Source organism: Stegostoma tigrinum, chromosome 21 (assembly GCF_030684315.1).
Source record: "Stegostoma tigrinum isolate sSteTig4 chromosome 21, sSteTig4.hap1, whole genome shotgun sequence".
Taxonomy (NCBI): domain Eukaryota; kingdom Metazoa; phylum Chordata; class Chondrichthyes; order Orectolobiformes; family Stegostomatidae; genus Stegostoma; species Stegostoma tigrinum.
Window position 1 is genome coordinate 32,008,296 of NC_081374.1, and position 23,432 is coordinate 32,031,727.

At 43.2% G+C, this 23,432-nt stretch overlaps 1 protein-coding gene across 4 annotated transcripts in view; it reads right to left on the bottom strand.

The window, feature by feature from the left end:
- Nucleotides 1-23,432, bottom strand: part of LOC125462690 (ladinin-1-like) — a 148,845-nt gene that overhangs the window by 37,985 nt on the left and 87,428 nt on the right. For 3 of the 4 annotated variants that reach the window (XM_059653423.1, XM_059653425.1, XM_059653427.1), the window contains 2 exons: nucleotides 6,030-6,154; nucleotides 3,801-4,026 (listed from right to left, as the gene is read on the bottom strand). In XM_059653423.1, coding sequence (XP_059509406.1) covers nucleotides 3,801-4,026; nucleotides 6,030-6,154 — 351 coding nt within the window. The remainder of the gene's footprint in view (nucleotides 1-3,800; nucleotides 4,027-6,029; nucleotides 6,155-23,432) is intronic. The other variant, XM_059653424.1, reaches the window with a different exon arrangement.

Below are 23,432 nucleotides of genomic sequence, written 5' to 3' on the forward strand. Positions count from 1 at the left end.
AATGTCAAGGGGCAATGATTAAATTCCCACCTGATGGACAGCGTCATTGTCTGACAGCTATATGGAATGAATATTACTCACTACTAATCAACCCAAGACTGGATGTTGTCCAGATCTTGATGCACATGAACATGGACAGTTTCAGTATCTGAGAAGTTACGAATGATGCTGACCATTGGTTATTCTTCAGCAAACATTCTTATCTCTGACTTTATACTGGTAGGAAGGTCATTCATGCTGGCAGGAAACAGAAAGTAGATGGGCCTAGGACACTATTCTAAGGGACTGCTACAGTGAGTGTCAGCAAAATGAAAGAACTGATCATTGGCTGCAGGATGAAAGAAGGACATGCCTCTGTCAACATCAATGGAGCTGAGGTGAACAAGATCAAGTTGCTAGGAGTGGCGATAACCAACAATCTGTCTTGGCCCTCTCACATAGATGCAACAGTCAAGAAGGCACAACAACATCTCTTCTTCCTCAGGTGGCTTAGGAAATTTGGAATGTCCACAAGGACCCTCACCAACTTTAATGGATGCGCTGTAGAAAGCATATATTTCAGGTGCATAATGACCTGGTATGGCAACTGCTCTGCCCAGGCCTGTATGAAATTACAGAAAGTTGTGTGCACAGCCCTGATCACACAGAAGCCAACATCCCATCCAAGGACTCCATTTACACCTCTTGCGGAAAGACTGCCAACATCATCAAAGACCCCTTCCAACCTGGTAATACTATCTTCCAACATCTTCCATCAGGCAGAAAATACAGAAGCTTTATCACACAACCACACCAAATGGTTCAAGAACAGCTTCTTCCCTGATGTTATTAGCCTGCTGAATGGACCCCTCTAATTACAAATTAATGTTGGCCTTGTTTTGTGTAACTCCTGTGCAAAGGTAGCCTTGTACACCTCATTCTGACTAAGCACCCTTTGATCTGTATACCCTTCTTTGCTATGATCTGCCCGTATTGCTCACAAAACAAAAAATGTCATTGTACTTGGGTACATGCGACGGCAATAAATCAAATTAAATGTCCTGAGAATGAGAAGACTGGCCTCCAATAAGATCACTTCCATTTGTGAGGTCAGAATGACAGCCCTCAACATCAAGGCCTCATTTGACCAAGTATGGCATCAAAGAACCCTGGCAAAACTGGAATCAAAAGAAACAGGGGACAAACTCAATGCTGGTTAAAGTCATACTGAGCACATAAGAAAGATGGCTATGGTTGTAGTAGGTCAGTCATCTCAGGTCCAGGACATCTCTCCAGGAGTTCCTCAGTGTAATGTCCCAGGTCAAAACCACATCCAGTTGCTTCATCATAAACTTCCCTCCTTTTAAGGTCAGAAGTGGGGATGTTTACCGATGATTGCACAATGTTCAGCACCATTCATCATTTCTCAGGTACTGAAGCAGTCCATGTTCTAATGCAACAGGACATGGACAATATCTAGACTTGGGCTGACAATGTGCAGGTAACATTCACACTTCACAAATGAGCACCTCCAATAAGAGACAATCTAATTACAGCCCCTTCACGTTCAATGGTGTTACCATCACTGAATCCCCCACTACCAACACCTTACAGGTTATCAACGACGAGAAATTCAACTGGACTACAGTGGCTACAACAGCAGGTCAAAGTCTAGGAATACTGTGGCCAGTAACTCACTTCCTGACTCCCAAAGCCTGTCCATCATCTACAAATCAGAAGTCAGGCGTGTGAAGGAATACTCCCTACTTGAAGTGCAGCTCCAAAAATATTCAAGAAGCTTGACACTATCAGGACAAACTAACCTGCTTGATTGGTACATTCACACCTTCCACCAATGATGCTCAGTAGCAAGTGTGTATTATCTACAAGAAACTCACCAAAAGAGCTTTAGACAGTATCTTCTAAAATCATGGGCACCACTGGAGATCAATGGAGCCGCAATGTGGGAATACCACCACTTGTAAGTTCCCCTCCAAGATACTCACCATCCTGACGTGAAGTATATTGCTGTTCTTTTGGTGTCATTAGGTCAATATCTTGAAATCTACGCCCCACCCCCCCACCCCCAACAGCTTTGTGAGTTTACCTGTAGTACACATTCTGCAGCAGTTCAAGAAGGCAGCTCACTACCACCTTCTCAAGGGCAACTAGGGCTGGACAATAAGAGCTGGAACAGCCAGCAACGCCCACGTCATATGTCACACAAGAGAATGGAAAAAAAACTCAACCATCTTTTGCACAACAAGATATTTTCGAAATATTATTATATCCGTGAATGGGGAATCATATCATATTTTGGTATATGCCACAACAACAATGCCCAATAACTCACTTTTCATGACGTGATTGAGAAGGGAATAATGATCAGCAAATTGGAATAATTTTACGGGATTGCCAGCATCTAATTCCAATTGTCCATTTATGTTTGAGACCTCAGTGTAACTGTATAATCATAAATGCTGACAGGATTATGTCATAAAAATAAAACAAGTGCTCTTGCTGTAACAACCTAGGTAATGCTCAATTTCTTGAACAAAACTGTTACATGAAACTTGAAAGTGTAATTAACTATTGAGGGGAAAGTATTAAATATCAAGAACGCATAGGATTACAGAAAGGGTGAACAAATTACCAACCAAATTTAATATTAAGATGTATGAAGTTGGTCTGTTTGGCAGGATGAACAAAAATGGCAGTATCTTTGAAAGGGTACAATTCTAAAGAAACTCAATGCAGAGCGAGCGAGCGAGCGAGTGAGCGAGCGAGCGAGAGAGATATATATATATATATATATATAGAGAGAGAGAGAGAGAGAGAGAGAGAGCGCGCGCATTTGTGTACATTGAAACTAAAGGCAATGATGCAAAAGCATTAAATAAGACAGTATTCTGGAAGATATAAATTGCAGCATTTTTGATTATACTCTATTCGTGGATTATCTTTAAATAATTTACAAGACATATCATGCCAGACATCCTAGAAAATATAATGAGAAAGGACAGCTTAAGCTGCCATCAATGGAGTATCATATCCAATTCCGGGCAGCACACCTCATTGAGGTATTATGGAGAGTATTGAAAAGAGTTGTGGGAATGGTTCCAGAGACATGGAACTCATTACATGGATAAGTGAAAGACACTGCAGATGAAGGTTAGATTCTCACTCGACTCTCCTTAGAGAAGATTAAAAGGCATGTTGATTGGCCTATTCAAAATCATATGGCATCTAGACAGAGTAGGGATCAGAGAGGAAGAAACACTTTCCACTGGCAAAAAGGACCCAGAAACAGAAAGTGCCAATTTAAGGTGATGTGCAAAAAAAGTAACACAAAATGAAGAAAGATAAAGTGTGTAGCTGAATGAACACAGCAGGCCAAGCAGCATCTCAGGAGCACAAAAGCTGACATTTCAGGCCTAGGCCCTTCATCAGAGACCACTCTGATCTCTAATGAAGGGTCTAGGCCTGAAACATCAGCTTTTGTGCTCCTGAGATGCAGCTTGGCCTGCTGTGTTCATCCAGCTACACACTTTGTTATCTTGGATTCTCCAGCATCTGCAATTCCCATTATCTCTGATCATAAAATGATGAAATCTATTTTTACACAAGTGGTTAAGATCAGGGATGCTCTACCTGTAAGCATGGTGGAAGCATATTCCATAAAGGGCTTCAAGAGCACTCAATGGTTATATGAAGAGGAAAAATTTGTAAGGCTATAGAGGAAAAGCATGCACATGGATTAAGTTGCTGTTGCTACAGCCATTCTATGGTTCCAGAGCAGCCATTGAAATCTATTGTCTTACCTGTCTCCCAGCTTCATTGACATTCTCCTGTTTAGAAAGCTCTTGTCCTGTTTGTTCATATTCTCTGCTTTCACCGATTTTGGGTTCAGTGGGTTTTGCCTGAGATTTGAAGCAATCATTTGCAATCGATGTGCTGCTGTTCTCTTGCTGATAGCACTTGTCAGTACCGAAACTCCGCTGTGCTTTCAACCTTGTTGGGCTTTTCAGTTCTTTTGGCTTTCCTAAGCTGTGAGAATGCAAGTGGAGAGAAGCATTTAGAGCAAATGTGGACTGTACCATGGCACATATGGAACAACAAGCAATAAAATTGCAGGTCCCCCACAACCCTGAATGTTACCAAACACAAATGATGATAATAAACTTCATTAATTCTCACAATGACCACAAGGTGGAGTATAACATTGCTGCATTAAAAACAAAGCGACTCACTATGAATGAATCAACTATTTTCTTCCACAAGTGAATAGGTTTGTCGACCATAACCCCAGCACACTGGTAGAGAAGCCATACAATAAAAAGAGAGAGTTAACTTGTTTGGGGAATTATGCACATAGTAAACAAACACTTAAGGGAATCTTTCAAAGATTTTGATTTTTAGCATTCATTTCAAGAGGCTAGAAGGCAACAGCAGATAGATACTGCTGAGGCTATTTAAGGCTCGAGGCAGACTGCATTTGGAATATCGTGAGCAATTTTGGGCCCCGTATCTAAGGAAGGGTGTGTTGGCCTTGGAAAGCTTCCAGAGAAGGTTTGAAAGAAATGAAGGGCTCATGTAAGAAGCAGTTGAGAATTCTAAATACATACTCAATCGAATTTAAAAGGATTGGTGGGCGGGGTGGGGGGGGTTCTCATGGAAACATACAGAATACTGAGAGGCTGGACAGAGTGGACGTGGAAATGGAAACAAGTTTTTACGAGTAGGAACGACTAGGGCCCAAGGGCACAGCCTCAGACTGAAGGGACAACCTTTTAGAACGGAGATGAGCAGGAATTTCTTCAGCAAGAGGGTGGTTAATCTGTGGAGCTCATTGCCGCAGAAGGCTGTGGAGGCTTTCAGTGCATTAAAGACAGGCATGGACTCCGATTAGTAATGGTATCAAAGGTTCCAGGTAGAAGGCAGAAGAATGGGATTGAAAAATATAATCATCCATGATCAAATGGCAGAGCAGATTCGTTAGGCTGAATTGCCTAATTCTGCTCCTATAACTTATGGTCTTATGTAAACTTCAAGTCTGGCTTGACTAAAAAGAAGTTAGTGATCAAATCCAAATACTCCCGTCCTCAGGAGTTCAAATTACGGCGTAATTGTCTGGCCTGATCAGATGATAATTTTTTTGGGCCTAATTATGTCAATTGTTGAAGGCAGATTTATACCTTGGCATTTGAACCTACTAAATGTGAGCAATCTACAGTAAAATCAAAATCAACTAGAATGTAGCAATTTTTCGTTAATTGGAAGAGACAAGTTTCTGGAATGTATGGCTTATGATCCTTACCTGACAGCAGATATGGATGAGTGATAGCGGGAACTGCAGATGCTGGAGAATCCAAGATAATAAAATGTGAGGCTGGATGAACACAGCAGGCCCAGCAGCATCTCAGGAGCACAAAAGCTGATGTTTCGGGTCTAGGCCCTTCATCAGACAGGAGGATGGGGTGAGGGTTCTGGAATAAATAGGGAGAGAGGGGGGGGGCGGACCAAAGATGGAGAGAAAAGAAGATAGAAGATAGGTTGAGAGGAGAGTATAGGTGGGGAGGTAGGGAGGGGATAGGTCAGTCCAGGGAAGACGGACAGGTCAAGGAGGTGGGATGAGGTTAGTAGGTAGGAGACGGAGGTGCGGCTTGGGGTGGGAGGAAGGGATGGGTGAGAGGAAGAACAGGTTAGGGAGGCAGAGACAGGTTGGACTGGTTTTGGGATGCAGTGGGTGGAGGGGAAGAGCTGGGCTGGTTTTGTGATGCAGTGGGGGGAGGGGACGAACTGGGCTGGTTTTGGGATGCATTGGGGGAAGGGGAGATTTTGAAGCTGGTGAATTCCACATTGATACCATTGGGATGCAGGGTTCGCAAGCGGAATATGAGTTGCTGTTCCTGCAACCTTCGGGTGGCATCATTGTGGCACTGCAGGAGGCCCATGATGGACAGACATGAATGATTCTGTTACAATGTTAGATGTTTGAACAATAACACAATTCACAATATGAAATAATGCACAAATTTTGGCCCTCCTACCTTATAAAAGCCCGTGTGGTGTGTACTGGACTGAGCGGTGATTGAAGAGGTGATTGACTGCAGGCATTTTCTTTATTAGAATGATTCTGAGTACAGGCTGCACTGTTGTTGGTCTCCTGTTCCTGCTTAGAAGTAAGAAAATCATCACATAAGGAAATTTCAATTACCATTTCCAAAGTGTGATATATCTTTGTAACAAAAGGCAAAATAATATCAAAAGAATCTTTTGTACATTCATGGGATGTACAGTTCAGGGATGTACAGGTTTGTTGGTTAGTCATGGGAAATGTTGGGTTACGAGGATAGGGTGGGAGGCTGATTCTGGGTGGGATGGTTCTTTGGAGGGTCAGCACAGACTTGATGGGCTAAATGATCTTTCTGTACTCTCAGTTTTCTGTAATTCTTGTAATTAACAAATAGTCATTGAGCAAAGCAATCAGCAGGAAAACAGCTATTATGATTTTTATTTCAATCTAATCTGTAATAAAATGGATCAGGACCTTTGTTCACATGGACACATATTAACTTTAATCAAACATCAACTTCAAACCATATCCCATCCAGATGATCTCTGCTTTGTCCCTTGAAGTGATTTATAAAGCATTTTATTGTGCAACACCTAATTTCACTGGGGGTTTTCAGGAATTGGAGCAATCATTGGATAATTAATCTATATTTACGTAGGAGTATGATTTATGATGAATAGGTAATCATTGGAGCCTTCAGCTGAGCACAAAACCACAAAAATGTCTGGCTATTCGCATCTACATTCAATATTACGATCTGCTTACTCACATTGTGGGAAATTGTCACGACTACAAATTATGTCCTTGGGACACATCAAGCTTTTTAAAATTTGAACATGCATGTTTTAAATAGAGGACTGATGCAGCCAAGATAAAACTACAAATGAAAATTCAGGGTCTATCCGGCAAGAGACACCTGCAGGTATCACAGAATTTCACAGGCAGAAATGCACTACAAATTGAGCTGTAATCACTTATATCACAGACTGTGAACGCTATGGTTAAACACAGCAGTCTTGGGAAAAAACATTTTAGTGTTTCTTCTTCTCACAATGCATAGACAAAAAGGAGTTAGAACATAGAATATAGAAAAGTACAGTACAGTACAGGCCCTTCGGCCCACGATGTTGTGCCATGGAATAATCCTAATCCAAAACTAAAATAACCTAACCTATATTCCCCTCAATTCACTGCTGTCCATGTGCATGTCCAGCAGTCGCTTAAATGTCACTAATGACTCCGCTTCCACGACTACCACTGGTAAACTATTCCATGAGCTCACAACTCTCTGGGTGAAGAACCTCAATCTGACGTCTCCTCTATACCTTCCTCCTAACACCTTAAAACTATGACCCCTCGTGGCACTCAATCCTGCCCTGGGGAAAAGTCTCTGGCTATCGACTCTATCCATGCCTCTCATTACCTTGTACACCTCGATCAGGTCACCTCTCTTCCTCCTTCTCTGCAGAGAGAAAAGTCCGAGCTCAGTCAACCTCTCCTCGTAAGACAAGCCCTCCAGTCCAGGCAGCATCCTGGTAAACCTCCTTTGCACCCTCTCCAAAGCCTCCACATCTTTCCTATAATAGGGCGACCAGAACTGGACACAATATTCCAAGTGTGGTCTCACCAGGGTTTTGTAGAGCTGCAGCATAAAATCCAATCCTCGTCCATTTATGTTATGGTCTGAGGCCCTAATATGTGAACTAGCATGCTGGAAGAACAGCACCTCCTTTTCCTCTTGGGAACTCTACAGCTTTCTGAACTCAATATCAAGTTCAACAATTTTAGGGCTTGAGACACCTTCCCCCATGTCCTTACACCAACACCCACAGCCCAGGTTTGGTTATTAGACAGTCTGCCATTACACAGAAGCCATTGTTAACCACCAATAGCCCGATTAGCAGCTGTTCATTCTCCCAGACTGATCATTAACCATTCCTTGTTTGTCCAACTGTTCTTCTCTCTTGGGGCTCTATCCCCTCCCCCCACCCTTCCTTATGCATTAAAAAAACTTTTTTCTAGCTACTGTCAGTTCTGAGGTAGGGTCACTCTGATTTTGTGTGTGTTGATGCTACGAAGGTCACAGTGCAGCCATTTAATGACCATCCACTACAGACAAAGAAAGGGAAAATTTTTCACTCTTGTTCTAAGCGCTGACAGATAGCCACATTCAAAAGTAGAACAAAAGAAAATGAATTGACTGGCAAAGCCACAAATCTCAAAATTGACTGCAATGTCAATTCTTCTGGTAACATGTGCACTCTTCATGAATGGCTCAGAGATTGAACCATATATTTATTAATTTTTACATGTTTTTGAATACACTCTCTTATTTCTAATTCGTCTGCATTTGTATTTCATTATTATTTCTCACTTTCAATAAATTAAATTGGCTCCCTTTAAAACATGAATTCATTTGATCTAGGAGAAAGGTATCCATAGGAGGGGATCCACAGTAACTTAGCCCTGTCACCATCAACCAAGGAGGCAAGTGAATAGGGAAGGAGGGCCAGATAGTGCCTCCTCACCTAGGGGCTTGACAATTTGGGGTTTTCTATCTGGAACTGTAATAACTTGGTGAACCTCACCAGGGTCTGGTTGTTACAGGAATAAATACAAAAATCATAATGTATTCCTATCTTAATTTCAACCACTTATGAACAAACAAGTTAGGAGTGTGTGATTTTTCTCATTGTTTGAAATGATCATTCCACTATCAATATTAATAATACACGGCTCGGTGGTTGGCACTGCAGTCTCACAGCACCACAGACCCTGGTTCGATTCCACCCACGAGTGACTGTCTGTATGGAGTTTGCACATTCTCCCTGTGTCTGCGTGGGTTTTCCGTGGGCGGTCCGGTTTTCCCTCTCAGTCCAAAGATGTGCAGGTTAGGGTAGATTGGCCATGCTAGAGATGTGTAGATGGGATCGGTCTGGGTGGTATGCTCTGAGGGTGGGTGTGGACTTGTTGGACCAAAGGACCTGTTTCCACACTGTAGGGATTCTATGAAACAAAAATAAAAATTAAAATGCTGGATTCTGAAGTGAAAATAGGAAACACTAGAAATTGGATAGTCATTCAGAAGTGGGGTTAAAATGTAGGACTATTGATGAAGAATAGGCAAATGAGACTAAGTAGACAATTATTTTCAGAAGCTTAGTATAGTTATGATGGGCCAAATGACTGCTTTCTATTCTACAACATTGTTACAAAATATGCAACAGGAATCATGAATCAAAAGAAAAAAGATAACAGTATAACTTTTTGGGTGCATAACCTTCACTGAAAACACTTTATGGTTCTGACCACAGTAGCAAATATTTAATGTAGCATGACAAAGCAAGACTGGCCCATTGTGATAATTGCCAGCTGGCAGAAAATAACTGAAAAACAAAATTTTAGGAGCTGAAAGTCCAACAGCTTGATAACTGACAGAAAGGATTTAACTGAAAGCATAACGAGGGTGTGTCATAGTACAAATGCTGATATTGCAGACAGTGCTGTCTAGTTTCATTTTTGTTCTCCCAAACAATTACCTGGTTTTCAATGGAGGTGGTCTCTGTATTGGTGTGAACATTATTTTAATCACAGGATTACCTTTATTAAGGCACCAGATCACAAATATTTTCCCATCGTTCCACAAACCGCAAGAGAACAAGTCAGGGAGTGCACCTACCTCAGCTACAAAATAAACTGAATCCATTGGAAAATTAAAGCAAAATTCAATTAAAAGAAGTATTGGCGCTGAAACTTACTGGCAGGTAGGACATTGGGAGGGCAAGACAGAAAAAAAAGGCAATGGATCTAAAAAAGCAATGGATCTAAAAAGGTGGAGTTCCTGCTGCTTTTATGGCAGAACCACATTGATATTTGGTCAGAGATAGTAGGAACTGCAGATGCTGCAGAATCTGAGATAACAAGGTGTGGAGCTGGATGAACACAGGAGGCCAAGCAGCAGAGGAGGAGCAGGAAGGCTAACATTTTGGGCCTAGACCCTTCTTCATTTGGTCCTTTTTCAAACTGTCCAGGGGTCAAGCAGACTGGCTGTGTGGCCAGAGAGTTTAAGAGAAGCTAAGTTGTGTCAGGAAGCCATGGTGAAACATTCTGGGGACAGTCTCTAATTTGGAATTAAAGCAAGTTAACTCCTGGCAGGCTGAGGTGGGAGAATAGAGCGACAGTGGGGAGAAGGGCAGAGTGCACGTGCTCCTAATGAAGTGCAAGGAACACTGGGAAACGCACTTACCTGTGGAGTCATTAGCTGCCATCTCGCTTCATTTGCTTTCCTAACCAAGGAAACCCTTGCATCTGTGATAAATTTTAAATCATTTCCCACTTCTACCGCAGGAGCTCAATTTAAATAGATGTTAATTAAGTTTCCCACTACTCCACTGTGGAACAGTCAGACACACCAATATCCTCAGTCAGGTGGGTGAGAAGTGTTAAGGATATGTTCATTATAGATAAATCTTTAATGCTCACGACACCGAATCTCTTCCATTCCTGGGGTGAGGGTGGCAGGTGTAGTGGAGTTTGTATGGTTAATGCTTTTGTTGTCAGATGTCAATATTTCTGTTTAACATTATGGTTTCAGGCTTCGAACTTATTTCACTTTATTGCCCTCTATTTAAAATGCTCAGCATGGCTTCACAGGTTCTGGTTAGGAAAGACAGGTGAATAAATTAGGCATTCTTCATGTTATCATCTATTGTCCAATTTATTTGCTCAAGTACCACTAAACTCTCTCTACCACTTACAACATGGTGATAAGCAGCTATTTATTTGTCAGTTATTATCAAAAATCACAAAAACAATATCTACATTTTGTTTTAATCTTATAGACTGTGTTACAAAAGTACATAAATTGGGCACTATTCTAAAAGCATACTAAACCTAACTCTCCTTAAAGACACTAAACTTGTGGGTGTAACATGTCTGTGACTGCAATGGTTTTCATTATCTGGAATCTATGTATTTTCTGTTCGTCAATGTGAATTCAGACTTTTTAAAAAAATGATGGTTAATAATCTTACATTTTTTATTGACGGTTAAAGCATTGAAAGCACATTTTAAGGCAACCTAAGGGTGTCAGAAAGCCTGGTGCCGCACGAAGCTCTATTTTTTAAAAAATATATACTTCCATCAAAATAAAAGGGCCTTGAAGATGAAACAAAATGCAGAAAGTGGTAAAGAACTACAATTAAACATGCTGATGCCTAGGTTTTGAAATGGGTCAGACATCAACTTTTTCTGTTGAGAAAGGACAAAAGAATTGCCTCGCATGGCTACTATTATCCAGGCAAGCTATGTCCCCTCAGCTCTGTCCAAAATTAACAAGCCTGAATTACCATGAAGACAGACAATACACAGAAGATGGATATTATATTCAGGCAGCTGCTTGGTGATTGTGTATTTAATGTGATTGGTCTTAGCTACAAATAGCCATTACTAACAAGGATCCTGCTTCTGTCATTTTCAGCTCCTTTAGACTAATTGTTTTCATTCTTTCATTGTCTTGTAATCACCCCTATTTGCTTGGCATCTTCATCCATTTTAAAAGCAGCATCATAGGGCATGGCTGTGTGTTTTGGCCATAAATAGAATATATTCTGACATACTGACTGCTGAGTCTGTTACAATTGTAAGACTTACAAGATCGTTTTAGAACTGTAATGATTTGTTTATAAGCATTTTAGATAAGGACTCTATATTCAAATTTAGAGGTAATGTGATAGGGGTTGGGCGTCTGTGTGACAGTAAGCTTGGGTGATTCAACTGCTGCAGATCAAAAGAAGAATTGAACAAAGTTGAAGAAGGAGGGACAAGCTATTCACACTTGGGGACAGTGACAGTGTTTTGTAGATATATATTGTAAATATACAAATATATAATATCTAAAATATATAAATACATAAATATATAATATCTTCCTAAGTTCTAGAATGGTGGCACTGATAGCAAGATATCAGTAAAGGAAAACCTATCCCTTTATTTCTAAATGAAAGGTACTTTGATCAAAGATAACTGATTAGTATCTCAAGTTTGGTACAAAATAAATGGGTTTCCCGTTACTATGGAGAAGAAGGTGCGTGGGTTAAGTTTTTGCAGCAAATTTGACAAAATGGGTCAGAGTTGTTTAGTCTGAATCAGAGGTAGGGACATTGCAATCCATTAGGAAGGTGGAAAGTTCTTGATCCAGGAGGCAGTCACATGCCTCAAAATAGACACTAATTTAGATGTCAGAGACAGGACAATGAGCTTGCAACTCAAACATGTGAGGGGATGGAGGAATCTCAATCATCATAAAGGGGTTGGACAGATTGAACGCGCTGCTGTGTTACAAGATGTGAGTCACACAGAGGCAGCAGAAAGGTAATAATAAGACATTAATTAGGCAAGTGGATGGAAAATGTTCTCGGCAGACATGACTGGGAGTCCTAAAGCTCTGGTGCCAAGGTTAAGGAATTCTCCTCTGGCTAAAGAGGAACATGAAGGTGGAGGAGTATTACGATCCAATTGTCCTCACAGTAAAAATACAGTGATGGCGGTCACATCAGGAAAAATAGTAGAAGGTTAAAATTACGCATGTTGTATCAGAATACAAAAAGCATTCATAATCAGTTAGATGAATTAATGGCACAAATAGGGATACATAAATTTGATCTAATTGCCGTTACTGAGATGTGCTTACAAGATCAACAGAGTTGAGAACTAAAAGTGCTGGGTACTTGACCCGTAGAAAATATAGGCAAGATATAAAAGAAGGTGTGTTACTCATAATAATGATCGATGGTCAATGGACAGACAAATGAGAGAACTTTGCCCAGTAAATCGGGATGCAGAATTGGTTAAGAAATAAGAAACAGAAACATTGAAGTAGTTGTTACAACTATGAAAATTTGAAGACGATCATCTTTTGGGAATTTAGCTCTTAGGGTAAATGAAGGGCAAGGTCATGTGACTGTTGTTCATATACACTAGGCTTGTCAATAAACCTGGGTGATTCAATTATTACAGATCAAAGAAAACTAGATTGTTTTACTGAGGAGGCATGACTTTAGATAATTAGACTCGGAGATAATACTGGCTATGTATACTCTGAGCCTTCCAAAGTCCCAGAAATATGTTGAAGGTTCCAGGCTGTAAACAGCTGTGCTGTGAGCTTTCCATTTAATTTACCAGTTTAGTAGCTGAGTAGATATCTTCAGCATTGCTATCTAGATTGTGATAGAAAGAGGAGAGTGGAAGCCAATTTTGTTATCGGATTACAGTATCACAGACAGCTGGCAAGTTCTCTGTGGTCAACAGATAAAAGAGGCCCACTCCGCTCCGCCCACAGCCGACGCCGACGGAACCCCGCCCACAGCCGACGCCGACGGAACCCCGCCCACAGCCGACGCCGACGGAACCCCGCCCACAGCCTCCACAGCCAGCAACCCCAGAATTGACAGCCACACTGAGCCCTGCCGCATCTTCACCATCCCCGCAGACCTCCCACTGACTGAGGACGAACGGTCAGTCCTAAGCAAGGGGCTCACCTTTGTCCCTCTCCACCCACACAATTAATACCAGTCACGTTTGGACATCGAGCAGTTTTCTGCCGCCTTCACCTCCACACTTACTTCTTTAACCAGGAGCCTAACCCTCCCTCTACTGACCCCTTCACCCGCTTCCAACACAAGTCCTCCTCCTGGACACCACCCCCAGGCCTCCGACCCTCCCTTGACCTCTTCATCTCCAACTGCCGTCGAGACATCAACCGCCTCAATCTCTCCACCCCTCTCTCCCACAGAACAGGCAGTCCTCCGCTCCTTCTGCTCCAACCCCAACCTCACCAAACCCGCAGACAAGGGTGGCGCAGTGGTAGTATGGCGCACTGACCTCTACATCGCAGAGGTCAAACGCCAACTCTCCGACACCTCCTCCTACCTCCCCCTTGATCATGACCCCACCCCCGAGCATCGAACCATCATCTTCAACACCATCCATGACCTCATCACCTCAGGGGACCTCCTACCCACAGCCTCCAACCTCATTGTTCCCCAACCCCGCACAGTCCGTTTCTATCTCCTTCCCAAAATCCACAAACCTGCCTGCCCTGGTCGACCAATTGTCTCTACCTAGAAGACACCTCCTCCCACTCACCCTCCTGCAAAAATTCCATCCCCTATTCCCAATTCCTCCGCCTCTGCCGCATCTGCTCCCAGGATGAGGCATTCCACTCCCGCACATCCCAGATGTCCATGTTCTTCAAGGACCGCAACTTTCCCCCTGCAGTGGTCGAGAACGCCCTTGACCGTGTCTCCCGCATTTCCCGCAACACATCCCTCATACCCTGCCCCCACCACAACCGCCCTCAGAGGATCCCCCTCATTCTCACAAACCACCCCACCAACCTCCAGATACAACACATCATCCTCCGGCACTTCCGCCATCTACAATCCGACCCCACCACCCAAGACATTTTTCCATCCCCACCCTTGTCTGCTTTCCGGAGAGACCACTCTTTCCGCGACTCCCTTGTCCGCTCTACACTGCCCTCCAACCCCACCACACCCGGCACCTACCCAGCAACTGCAGGAAGTGCTACACTTGCCCCCACACCTCCTCCCTCACCCACATCCCAGGCCCCAAGATGACCTTCCATATCAAGATGTTCACCTGCACATCTGCCAATGTGGTATATTGTACCCATTGCACCCGGTGTGGCTTCCTCTACATTGGGGAAACCAAGCGGAGGCTTGGGGACCGCTTTGCAGAACACCTCCGCTCGGTTCACAATAAACAACTGCACCTCCCAGTCGCGAACCATTTCAACTCCCCCTCCCATTCCTCAGATGACATGTCCATCCTGGGCCTCCTGCAGTGCCACAATGATGCCACCCGAAGGTTTCAGGAACAGCAACTCATATTCCGCATGGGAACCCTGCAGCTGAATGGTATCAAGGTGGACTTCACAAGCTTCAAAATCTCCCCTTCCCCGACTGCATCCCAAAACCAGCCCAGCTCGTCCCCTCCCCCCACTGCATCCCAAAACCAGCCCAGCCTGTCTCTGCTTCCCTAACCTGTTCTTCCTCTCACCCATCCCTTCCTCCCACCTCAAGCCGCACCTCCATTTCCTACCTACCACCTCATCCCGCCTCCTTGACCTGTCCATCTTCCCTGGACTGACCTTTCCCCTCCCTACCTCCTCACCTATACTCTCTTCTCCACCTATCTTGTTTTCTCTCCATCTTCGGTCCGCCTCCCCCTCTCTCCCCCTATTTATTCCAGTTCCCTCTCCCTATCCCCCTCTCTGAAGGGTCTAGGCCTGAAACATCAGCTTTTGTGCTCCTGAGATGCTGCTTGGCCTGCTGTGTTCATCCAGCTCCACACTTTCTTATCTTAGATAAAAGAGGCTTCTTGGATTTGCAAGCTAGCACTTTTCTTGTCAAAAAGGTGCATGCTGCTGTCATTTGGAAGATTCATCCTGGCATGGCAGGAAAAGAAGACCCATTAGAACAGGCTTTCCTGCTGATCACAGATTTAAGAAATTCTTCAAAAATTGTGGAAAGCAACCAGAGATGATCACTTAAGGTTACCATTTGATGAAAGCAAAGTTTGGATGATAGGATCAGTTGTGGGCTATTTACTATAGCATTGTTATTCTTAAATGTTGTTAAAAAGGGACATGAATTTAACGTTTTTGATTGCACAGTCATTAGAACAAAATGCAAGAAAACCAACATAGAAAGAAGACAATTTATACAACATGAGGAAAAGGCGTAGTTTGGTTGGATTATGCTTGGGCTATGGTTGCAGGAACTGTTAACTGTCATTGTGAGCTATTTAAATTCAAACCAGGCAAGTTGATTCTGATCGGTTAGGGGATTATCATTGGGATGCAGCAAGAATTGGCCATCTCCAGTGAAACTTTTTAAACTGAGAAATGGACCACTTTGTCTACCAAAAACAGGATCCTATTTGAGAATAAGGAAGTTTCCAACTTGCATTCTTGAGTGACACTCTGAGCCTGACTGATAGTATCAAATTGGTTTGTCAAGTGGTTCCATTAACTGGCCAGTCAAAGGGTTGGGTTGTTTGATATTGACCAGTAGTCATTAGGACGTATGCCTGACATCACATCAGGGTGTTACTAGCAAAGTAGCTGATGGGGGTTTTGAGGTGGTGTTTGGCAAAACATCACTGATAGGTTTACATAAAATTTGGGTTCATGGGAATGAATCAATATGTTACAATAAAATTTTACTGTCCAGCAAACATCAAGCTGGTAAATTGAAAGCAATGGTTAGTCAAAAGATCACACAATACTGCTTTCTTATGGTTAGGATTGACCATTATTTCTAATACATGATCAAAGCATCTGTTCTTGTTTGGTTGTGAACACACCAACCTAAAACTGCTTTCATAGCTTGCTTCTAAGAATCTTTATGTTACCTTGTGTCAATGGTCAGGTGGCAGTTGGCACTGGACAATCTGCTGGTAACTGAAATACATTTGTACTGGGGTGGACTGTTTAGTAAATGGAGTGCATATGTTGGTTGCTGGAGTATTATGTTTTGCGAGATACCATACACTAATTTTACAGCAGCGTGCTTTGTGTTTTGGAGCACAAACAGTAAACAGAGTAGGAATAGAATGTTTGTAAGATGGTATTGTTTAACTTGTGCTGGGTGTGGGGATGTTGGTAACAAGGATCTATGTAACATATGCATGTTTGCTGATGATATAAAACGGAGTGGAAAACTGAGCTGTGAGTAGAAGCTAAAACAAGCTACATAGAGATACAAGTAAACAAAAGATTGATTTGTGTTGTTGTGCAAAACGAGTCACTAAATGAATATACTTAATAATTAAAATTCTTTGTCATAATTTACAATGGAATTACTTGGATAGCTTTGGAAAACTTATTTTAATTAAACATTGTGTTGATTTTTTTGCATCAACTTAAAAAGTACCTTACCCATTTTTGTCGGCACAGTATTGCAAACTCTGAATAGTAGCCAAAAAGCTTTCAAACTCTAAGTTTTAAGCAGGCCAACATTTGTTAAGGATGTGAGTTTTCCACTGTTTTAAAGCAGCTGAATGCATATGGACTTCTTGAGCTGAACTTTATTCACAACAAAATGGAGTTTGCATGTTGCATTCCACCTCTTTTTACTAGTGCAATATAATGATACACAAATAAGCAAGGTAATCAGAAAACTATAAAGCATCAGGTTACTCAGCCATCGTTCTACCTACCAACACTAAGAAACTGAATTTCACACTCACAAACTTGATTTTATTCTTACCATAGGACAAACAACATTTGGCCTCTCGAATTAATGTTCAAACAGAGAACAACAAAAAGGCAAACACTTTTATAATTGGGTTCATCTACATTGTTGAAACTTTGCTGAATGGTAATTATCAAGGCTACAAAATGACAACAGTTCTTTTGTTTCTACGATTAACAAATTTAAGAATAGGAATATATATATTGATACAAATTCCCTCTTGGTTTAAACTCCAATCAAATATAGTTTGAGAAAATGGGTCATTAAATATTTTGAACTTGGACCTTTGGACTGGACTCTCTAATACAACTTAAAAAGAGACTCAGTTACATTTATGATAAGCTGATTTATTCTAATATAATGTATTCTAGGTGCTGTCAGGACCCAGCCTTTACATTTATTAATCTTTCATTTTAGTTGAATCCAAGCTGCCATAAGTGTGGAAACTAATATATGATATACTTAAGAACTTTGTTATAGCATCTCACATTAAAAAGGAGTACTGTTTTAGTTAGAAGTGACTGAATGCTATTTGTCTACAGGTAACAGAAGGGATTATAAACTTATAGCCACAATGTCACAACATGAAATTTTACTTTCTCCATTTAGTGCATGATTATGGAAGCATTTGCACTATGGGTTGAATCTTACTTTTATGTGGCTAATTCTGAGTTGTGTTGAGGTTTAGGGGAATTTCTGCTGTGAAAGTCCAGCAAGTTTCCTTGCTGACCCTTATTAACTCACTTCATCACTATCTACTCAGACCCCTGTGGAGTCCATCACATCCCATTCTGGAGGCATCTTATCATGCACTGTTCCCAGTCCAACTCAACACTCAGTTGGTACCTGCTGAAAGACTCACATTCCTTGCACCCAGGTTTCTTTAAGAGGCTACTGTGCACCCAGATGAGCACTGGTATTCTGAAGCTGCCATACTCAGTGATGGGCAGAATGTGAAGACATCAGAAGGCAAAGCTAGCACTGGGGTTCTCAGAGTCAAACATGGAGGCCCCAATTGAGGGATGAAGTAAAGATGAGAAGTCCTCTTCCCAAAGTATTGGCAGAAAAAAAGCCACAAGCTCATACCCTGGCAACCAGTCTGAGATAAACCCAAACCCCAGGTCAGTGCCATATCCATAGTGCAGACAAATGGCTATTAGAGTCATTAGCAAGTCAATGACCATTTTTACTGCACTGAGTTAAGGGCCAAATTCCTCTCTCTTCTTCCTCACACTCACTCTATCTTTGCCACTGTACCCAACATGGCCCATGCTGTGCCACTTTAACTGTTACAGGCGATACTTTGCCCAACTTGCTCTCACCCCCAATGCTGTCTGCTTCTCCAATGCCTCCTCACTTCCTCAAAACACCTCACCATATTTCGTCTACCTGCATCAAGGTTAATACCCATATCATACACTTTCATCTCACTTGGTCCCTCTTTCTCTCATTCAGGGAAGAGGCTGCCTTTAATAGAAACTATTGGGTGAATGGGTGTCAGACATTAGGCTCCTCATCCATTTCTTGCAAAGGAAGACCGTTACCATATGTGCAGGGGAGTCAAGGCATCCATCTCTTGATGTCCAAGTAGGTGCCACTCTTCCTACCACTGTATCTCTCACAGAGACCTGCCAGCAGTCTCATTAACTGCACACCACTAACTGTGATGTCTAATCTTCCTTGTGTCTTACACGTTCTGCCAACACAACCACAGTGAAATGTCTGGCTCCCCAGGAGTCACCTCCTGGACCTCTGAGGATGAGAATATAGAGACATCAGAGGAGGCATTGCAAACCTGGCCCCATATCCCCCACCAGCTCCAACATCAGCACCTCAGTGAGAGAGTGTGGGACCACAGTCTTGGCCATCTCACTGAGATAGCTCCACAGCTGGCCGAGGAAGGAATACCATACAGGTCTATTGGAGACCAAGTACCTGCTCAGCTCCAGGCAGGAGAAGACCTTGCAGTGTTGGCAATCAGGTGCTTCAGGTATATGGCAGGGAGGAACAGAACAGCAGACAGGACATGTAACACAATGGCCAACATTTCCCAGAAGCTGCAGTAGTGTAGCAAATCATGTGATTGTCTACCTGCCTCCATGGACAGGTTAGTAGCTGCCATGGAGGGCCAGGCCCAGCACCTTCAGAGTATGCTGGAGCAACACAAACATTTGCACTCCAAAGACCTAAGACATGGCAACAGGGGAAAGGGGAACCAGACATAACGGACTGGCCATTCCAGAGTCTCAGGACTTACCACAAAGTGCAAAGGCATGGACCCTCTCATCAAGATCCCCAACCCAGATTCCTAACCACGGTTAATCCCTGGAGTGATACAAGAAGAGCTTGGACTTACAGAGCTCAGACCCCTTGACTGATGGGGTTATCTACATGGACATTTGTGAGGACTGTGACTTTCAGACATATTGCTTGCTTGCTACATGGGCACGGTGTTTGTCACATCAGCTATTGGTGCACAGTGCAGATGTGAGACTGATGTAGCACACCGCTGTCTCCATCCCCATTGACTCAGGACTGCTGACCAGAAAGTTGTTGGGGGGGGGGGGTCTTGCCTGTATAACTAATTGGCAAGATAAGACAAGGTTTGGATGGTGCATAATTAGCGTAGGTATTAAATGAGCAAGCAACAAGACAGCAACTGAGCAACCCTGAGTGCAACCTGGTCCAATTTGAGAGCTGGAATCTTGTCCATGCATGCAACGTGACCCTGCTGCATCCACCCAAATGCCAGTTACCTGTGTGGCTTGCAATTCAAGATTGTGCTTCAAGAATGTACAGCCAGCATATTGGGGATGCTCATGAGAGATTAGCAAATGCTGGATGTCAATATCCATGGACGTGGGTGTGTGCATCTCATGCCCATGGAGCATGTTCTGCAGTGGTATTTGATTAAACACAACATGGCGGTCCTTCAGAATAAGCAATTGTTAAATGTGCCAGGTGCCTGCTCTAACTTTCATGTCATGTTTTCTTGACACCTAGCTTAATTGACTATTTGGTAAGGTAGGAAGCAAAACATTAGTGGTAGGTCTGTTATCAAAGTATTTAACATGCTATCATCCTGTGTAGCTCAGCACTGAATACATTCAATGACCCCACTCTCTGGGAAAGAGAATTCCAACACCAATAAAACCTCAAAAGAAGAAATTATTTGTTATTTCTGAGTTAAATGGAGGACTCTATTTTCCAACTATACCTCTAATTCATGACTCTCCCATTAGATTAGATTAGATACCCTACAACATCTTCTCTTATTCTACCCGGTCAAACCCCTCAGAATCTTCCATATTTCAATAAGATCGCTTTTCATTTCTCTAAATACTGACGAGTATAGGCTGCACCTTCAAAATCATTCGTCATAAAACAATCTTTCATGGCAGGAATCAGCCTAGTGAACTTCCCCTAAACCAGTTCCAGTATGAAAACAAAAACTGGTCACTGATGTGGTCTCACCAATGCCCTGTCCAGTTATAGCAAGGCTTCTCTCCTTCCAAACTCCCAACTCCTCACAATGAATGCCAACTTTGCAATTCTCTCCCAACTACTTCTTGTACTAGCATGTTAATGTTTTGTTATTCATGTGCAAGAACACCCTCAATATCCTGCAGACATTCTGCATTTAAATAATACTTTGCTTTTCCATTCTTCCTAACAAGCAGGAAACCTCACATTTTTCGAACTGATACTCCAACTGCAAACAGTTGCCAGTTATCCCACCTATCAATATCTCTTTGCAGACTTTGGACTCCCCTTATAACTGGCTCTGTCACTCACCATTGTGTCATCAGCAAATTTAGATATAATACAGTCAGTCTCTTCATTTAAGTAATTAAATATGGATCAAAAGTCTACATCATTGATTCGAACTGATCCATTATAAATTCCTGAAATTACAGTTTGCCAACCCTCAAAAGAACTCATTCATTTCAACTCACCATTCTGGAGTTTCCCAATCCTCTATCCAAACCAATATACTACTCTGAACACCATGAGTTCTTAACTTGTGCAGTATCATTTTATTACTGAATCATATTGATTTGATACCATTTGAGCAATGGCATCCATGCCAAGTCGTTGTTACAGCCAACCAATTACTCCAACTTCTCTGCTCTTTTGCCATAGCAAATTAAGTTCTGAACTGTACTGTTATTTTTCTACTACACATATTAAGAAATGTTCTTGATTGTACCTTCCAATCTAACATGTATGACACTGTCTTTCAGCCTGAAAAACTGAGGCTCATTATCTGAATATTTCAAACATGGAGAAGAATATCAATAGACACCAAATCCAAGGCAAAAGTCAGGAGCTTCATGAAATACTGTCAACTTGCCTGGATAAGTGTAGTTCCAATCACATGTCATAGGCTTAGGATCACTCAAGTCAAATGAAAGCCAATTAACTGTCATAATATGTGATAATGGGACTGCAGATGCTGGAGAATCCAAGATAATAAAATGGGAGGCTGGATGAACACAGCAGGCCCAGCAGCATCTCAGGAGCACAAAAGCTGACGTTTGGGGACTAGACCCTTCATCAGAGAGGGGGATGGGGTGAGGGTTCTGGAACAAACAGGGAGAGAGGGGGAGGCGGACCAAAGATGGAAAGAAAAGAAGATGGGTGGAGAGGAGAGAGTATAGGTGGGGAGGTAGGGAGGGGATAGGTCAGTCCAGGGAAGACGGACAGATCAAGGAGGTGGGATGAGGTTAGTAGGTAGGAGACGGAGGTGCGGCTTGGGGTGGGAGGAAGGGATGGGTGAGAGGAAGAACAGGTTAGGGAGGCAGAGACAGGTTGGACTGGTTTTGGGATGCAGTGGATGGAGGGGATGAGCTGGGCTGCTTGTGTGGTGCAGTGGGGGGAGGGGACGAACTGGGCTGGTTTAGGGATGCGGTGGGGGAAGGGGAGATTTTGAAGTTGGTGAAGTCCACATTGATACCATTGGGATGCAGGGTTCCCAAGCGGAATATGAGTTGCTGTTCCTGCAACCTTCGGGTGGCATCATTGTGGCACTGCAGGAGGCCCATGATGGACATGTCATCTAAAGAATGGGAGGGAGAGTGGAAATGGTTTGCGACTGGGAAGTGCAGTTGTTTATTGCGAACCGAGCGGAGGTGTTCTGCAAAGCAGTCCCCAAGCCTCCGCTTGGTTTCCCCAATGTAGACGAAGCCACACTGGGTACAATGGATGCAGCATTCCACATTGGCAGATGTGCAGGTGAACCTCTGCTTAATATGGAACGTCATCTTGGGGCCTGGGATATGGGTGAGGGAGGTGGTGTGGGGGCAAGTGTAGCATTTCCTGCAGTTGCAGGGGAAGGTGCCGGGTGTGTGACACACACCACCCCACCAACCTCCGGATACAACGCATCATCCTCTGACACTTCGGCCATCTACAATCTGACCCCACCACCCAAGACATTTTTCCATGCCCACCCTTGTCTGCTTTCCAGAGAGAACACTCTCTCCGTGACTCCCTTGTTCGCTCCACACTGCCCTCCAACCCCACCACACCCGGCACCATCCCCTGCAACCGCAGGAAATGCTACACTTGCCCCCACACCTCCTCCCTCACCCATATCCCAGGCCCCAAGATGACTTTCCATATTAAGCAGAGGTTCACCTGCACATCTGCCAATGTGGTATGCTGCATCCATTGTACCCGGTGTGGCTTCCTCTACTTTGGGGAAACCAAGCGGAGGCTTGGGGACCGCTTTGCGGAACACCTCCGCTCGGTTCGCAATAAACAACTGTACTTCCCAGTCGCAAACCATTTCCACTCCCCCTCCCATTCTTTAGATGACATGTCCATCATGGGCCTCCTGCAGTGCCACAATGATGTCACCCGAAGGTTGCAGGAACAGCAACTCATATTCCGCTTGGGAACCCTGCATCCCAATGGTATCAATGTGGAATTCACCAGCTTCAAAATCTCCCCTTCCCCCACCACTTCCAAAACCAGCCCAGTTCGCCCCCTCCCCCCGCTGCACCACACAACCAGCCCAACTCTTCTCCTCCACCCACTGCATCCCAAAACCAGTCCAACCTGTCTCTGCCTCCCTAACCTGTTCTTCCGCTCAC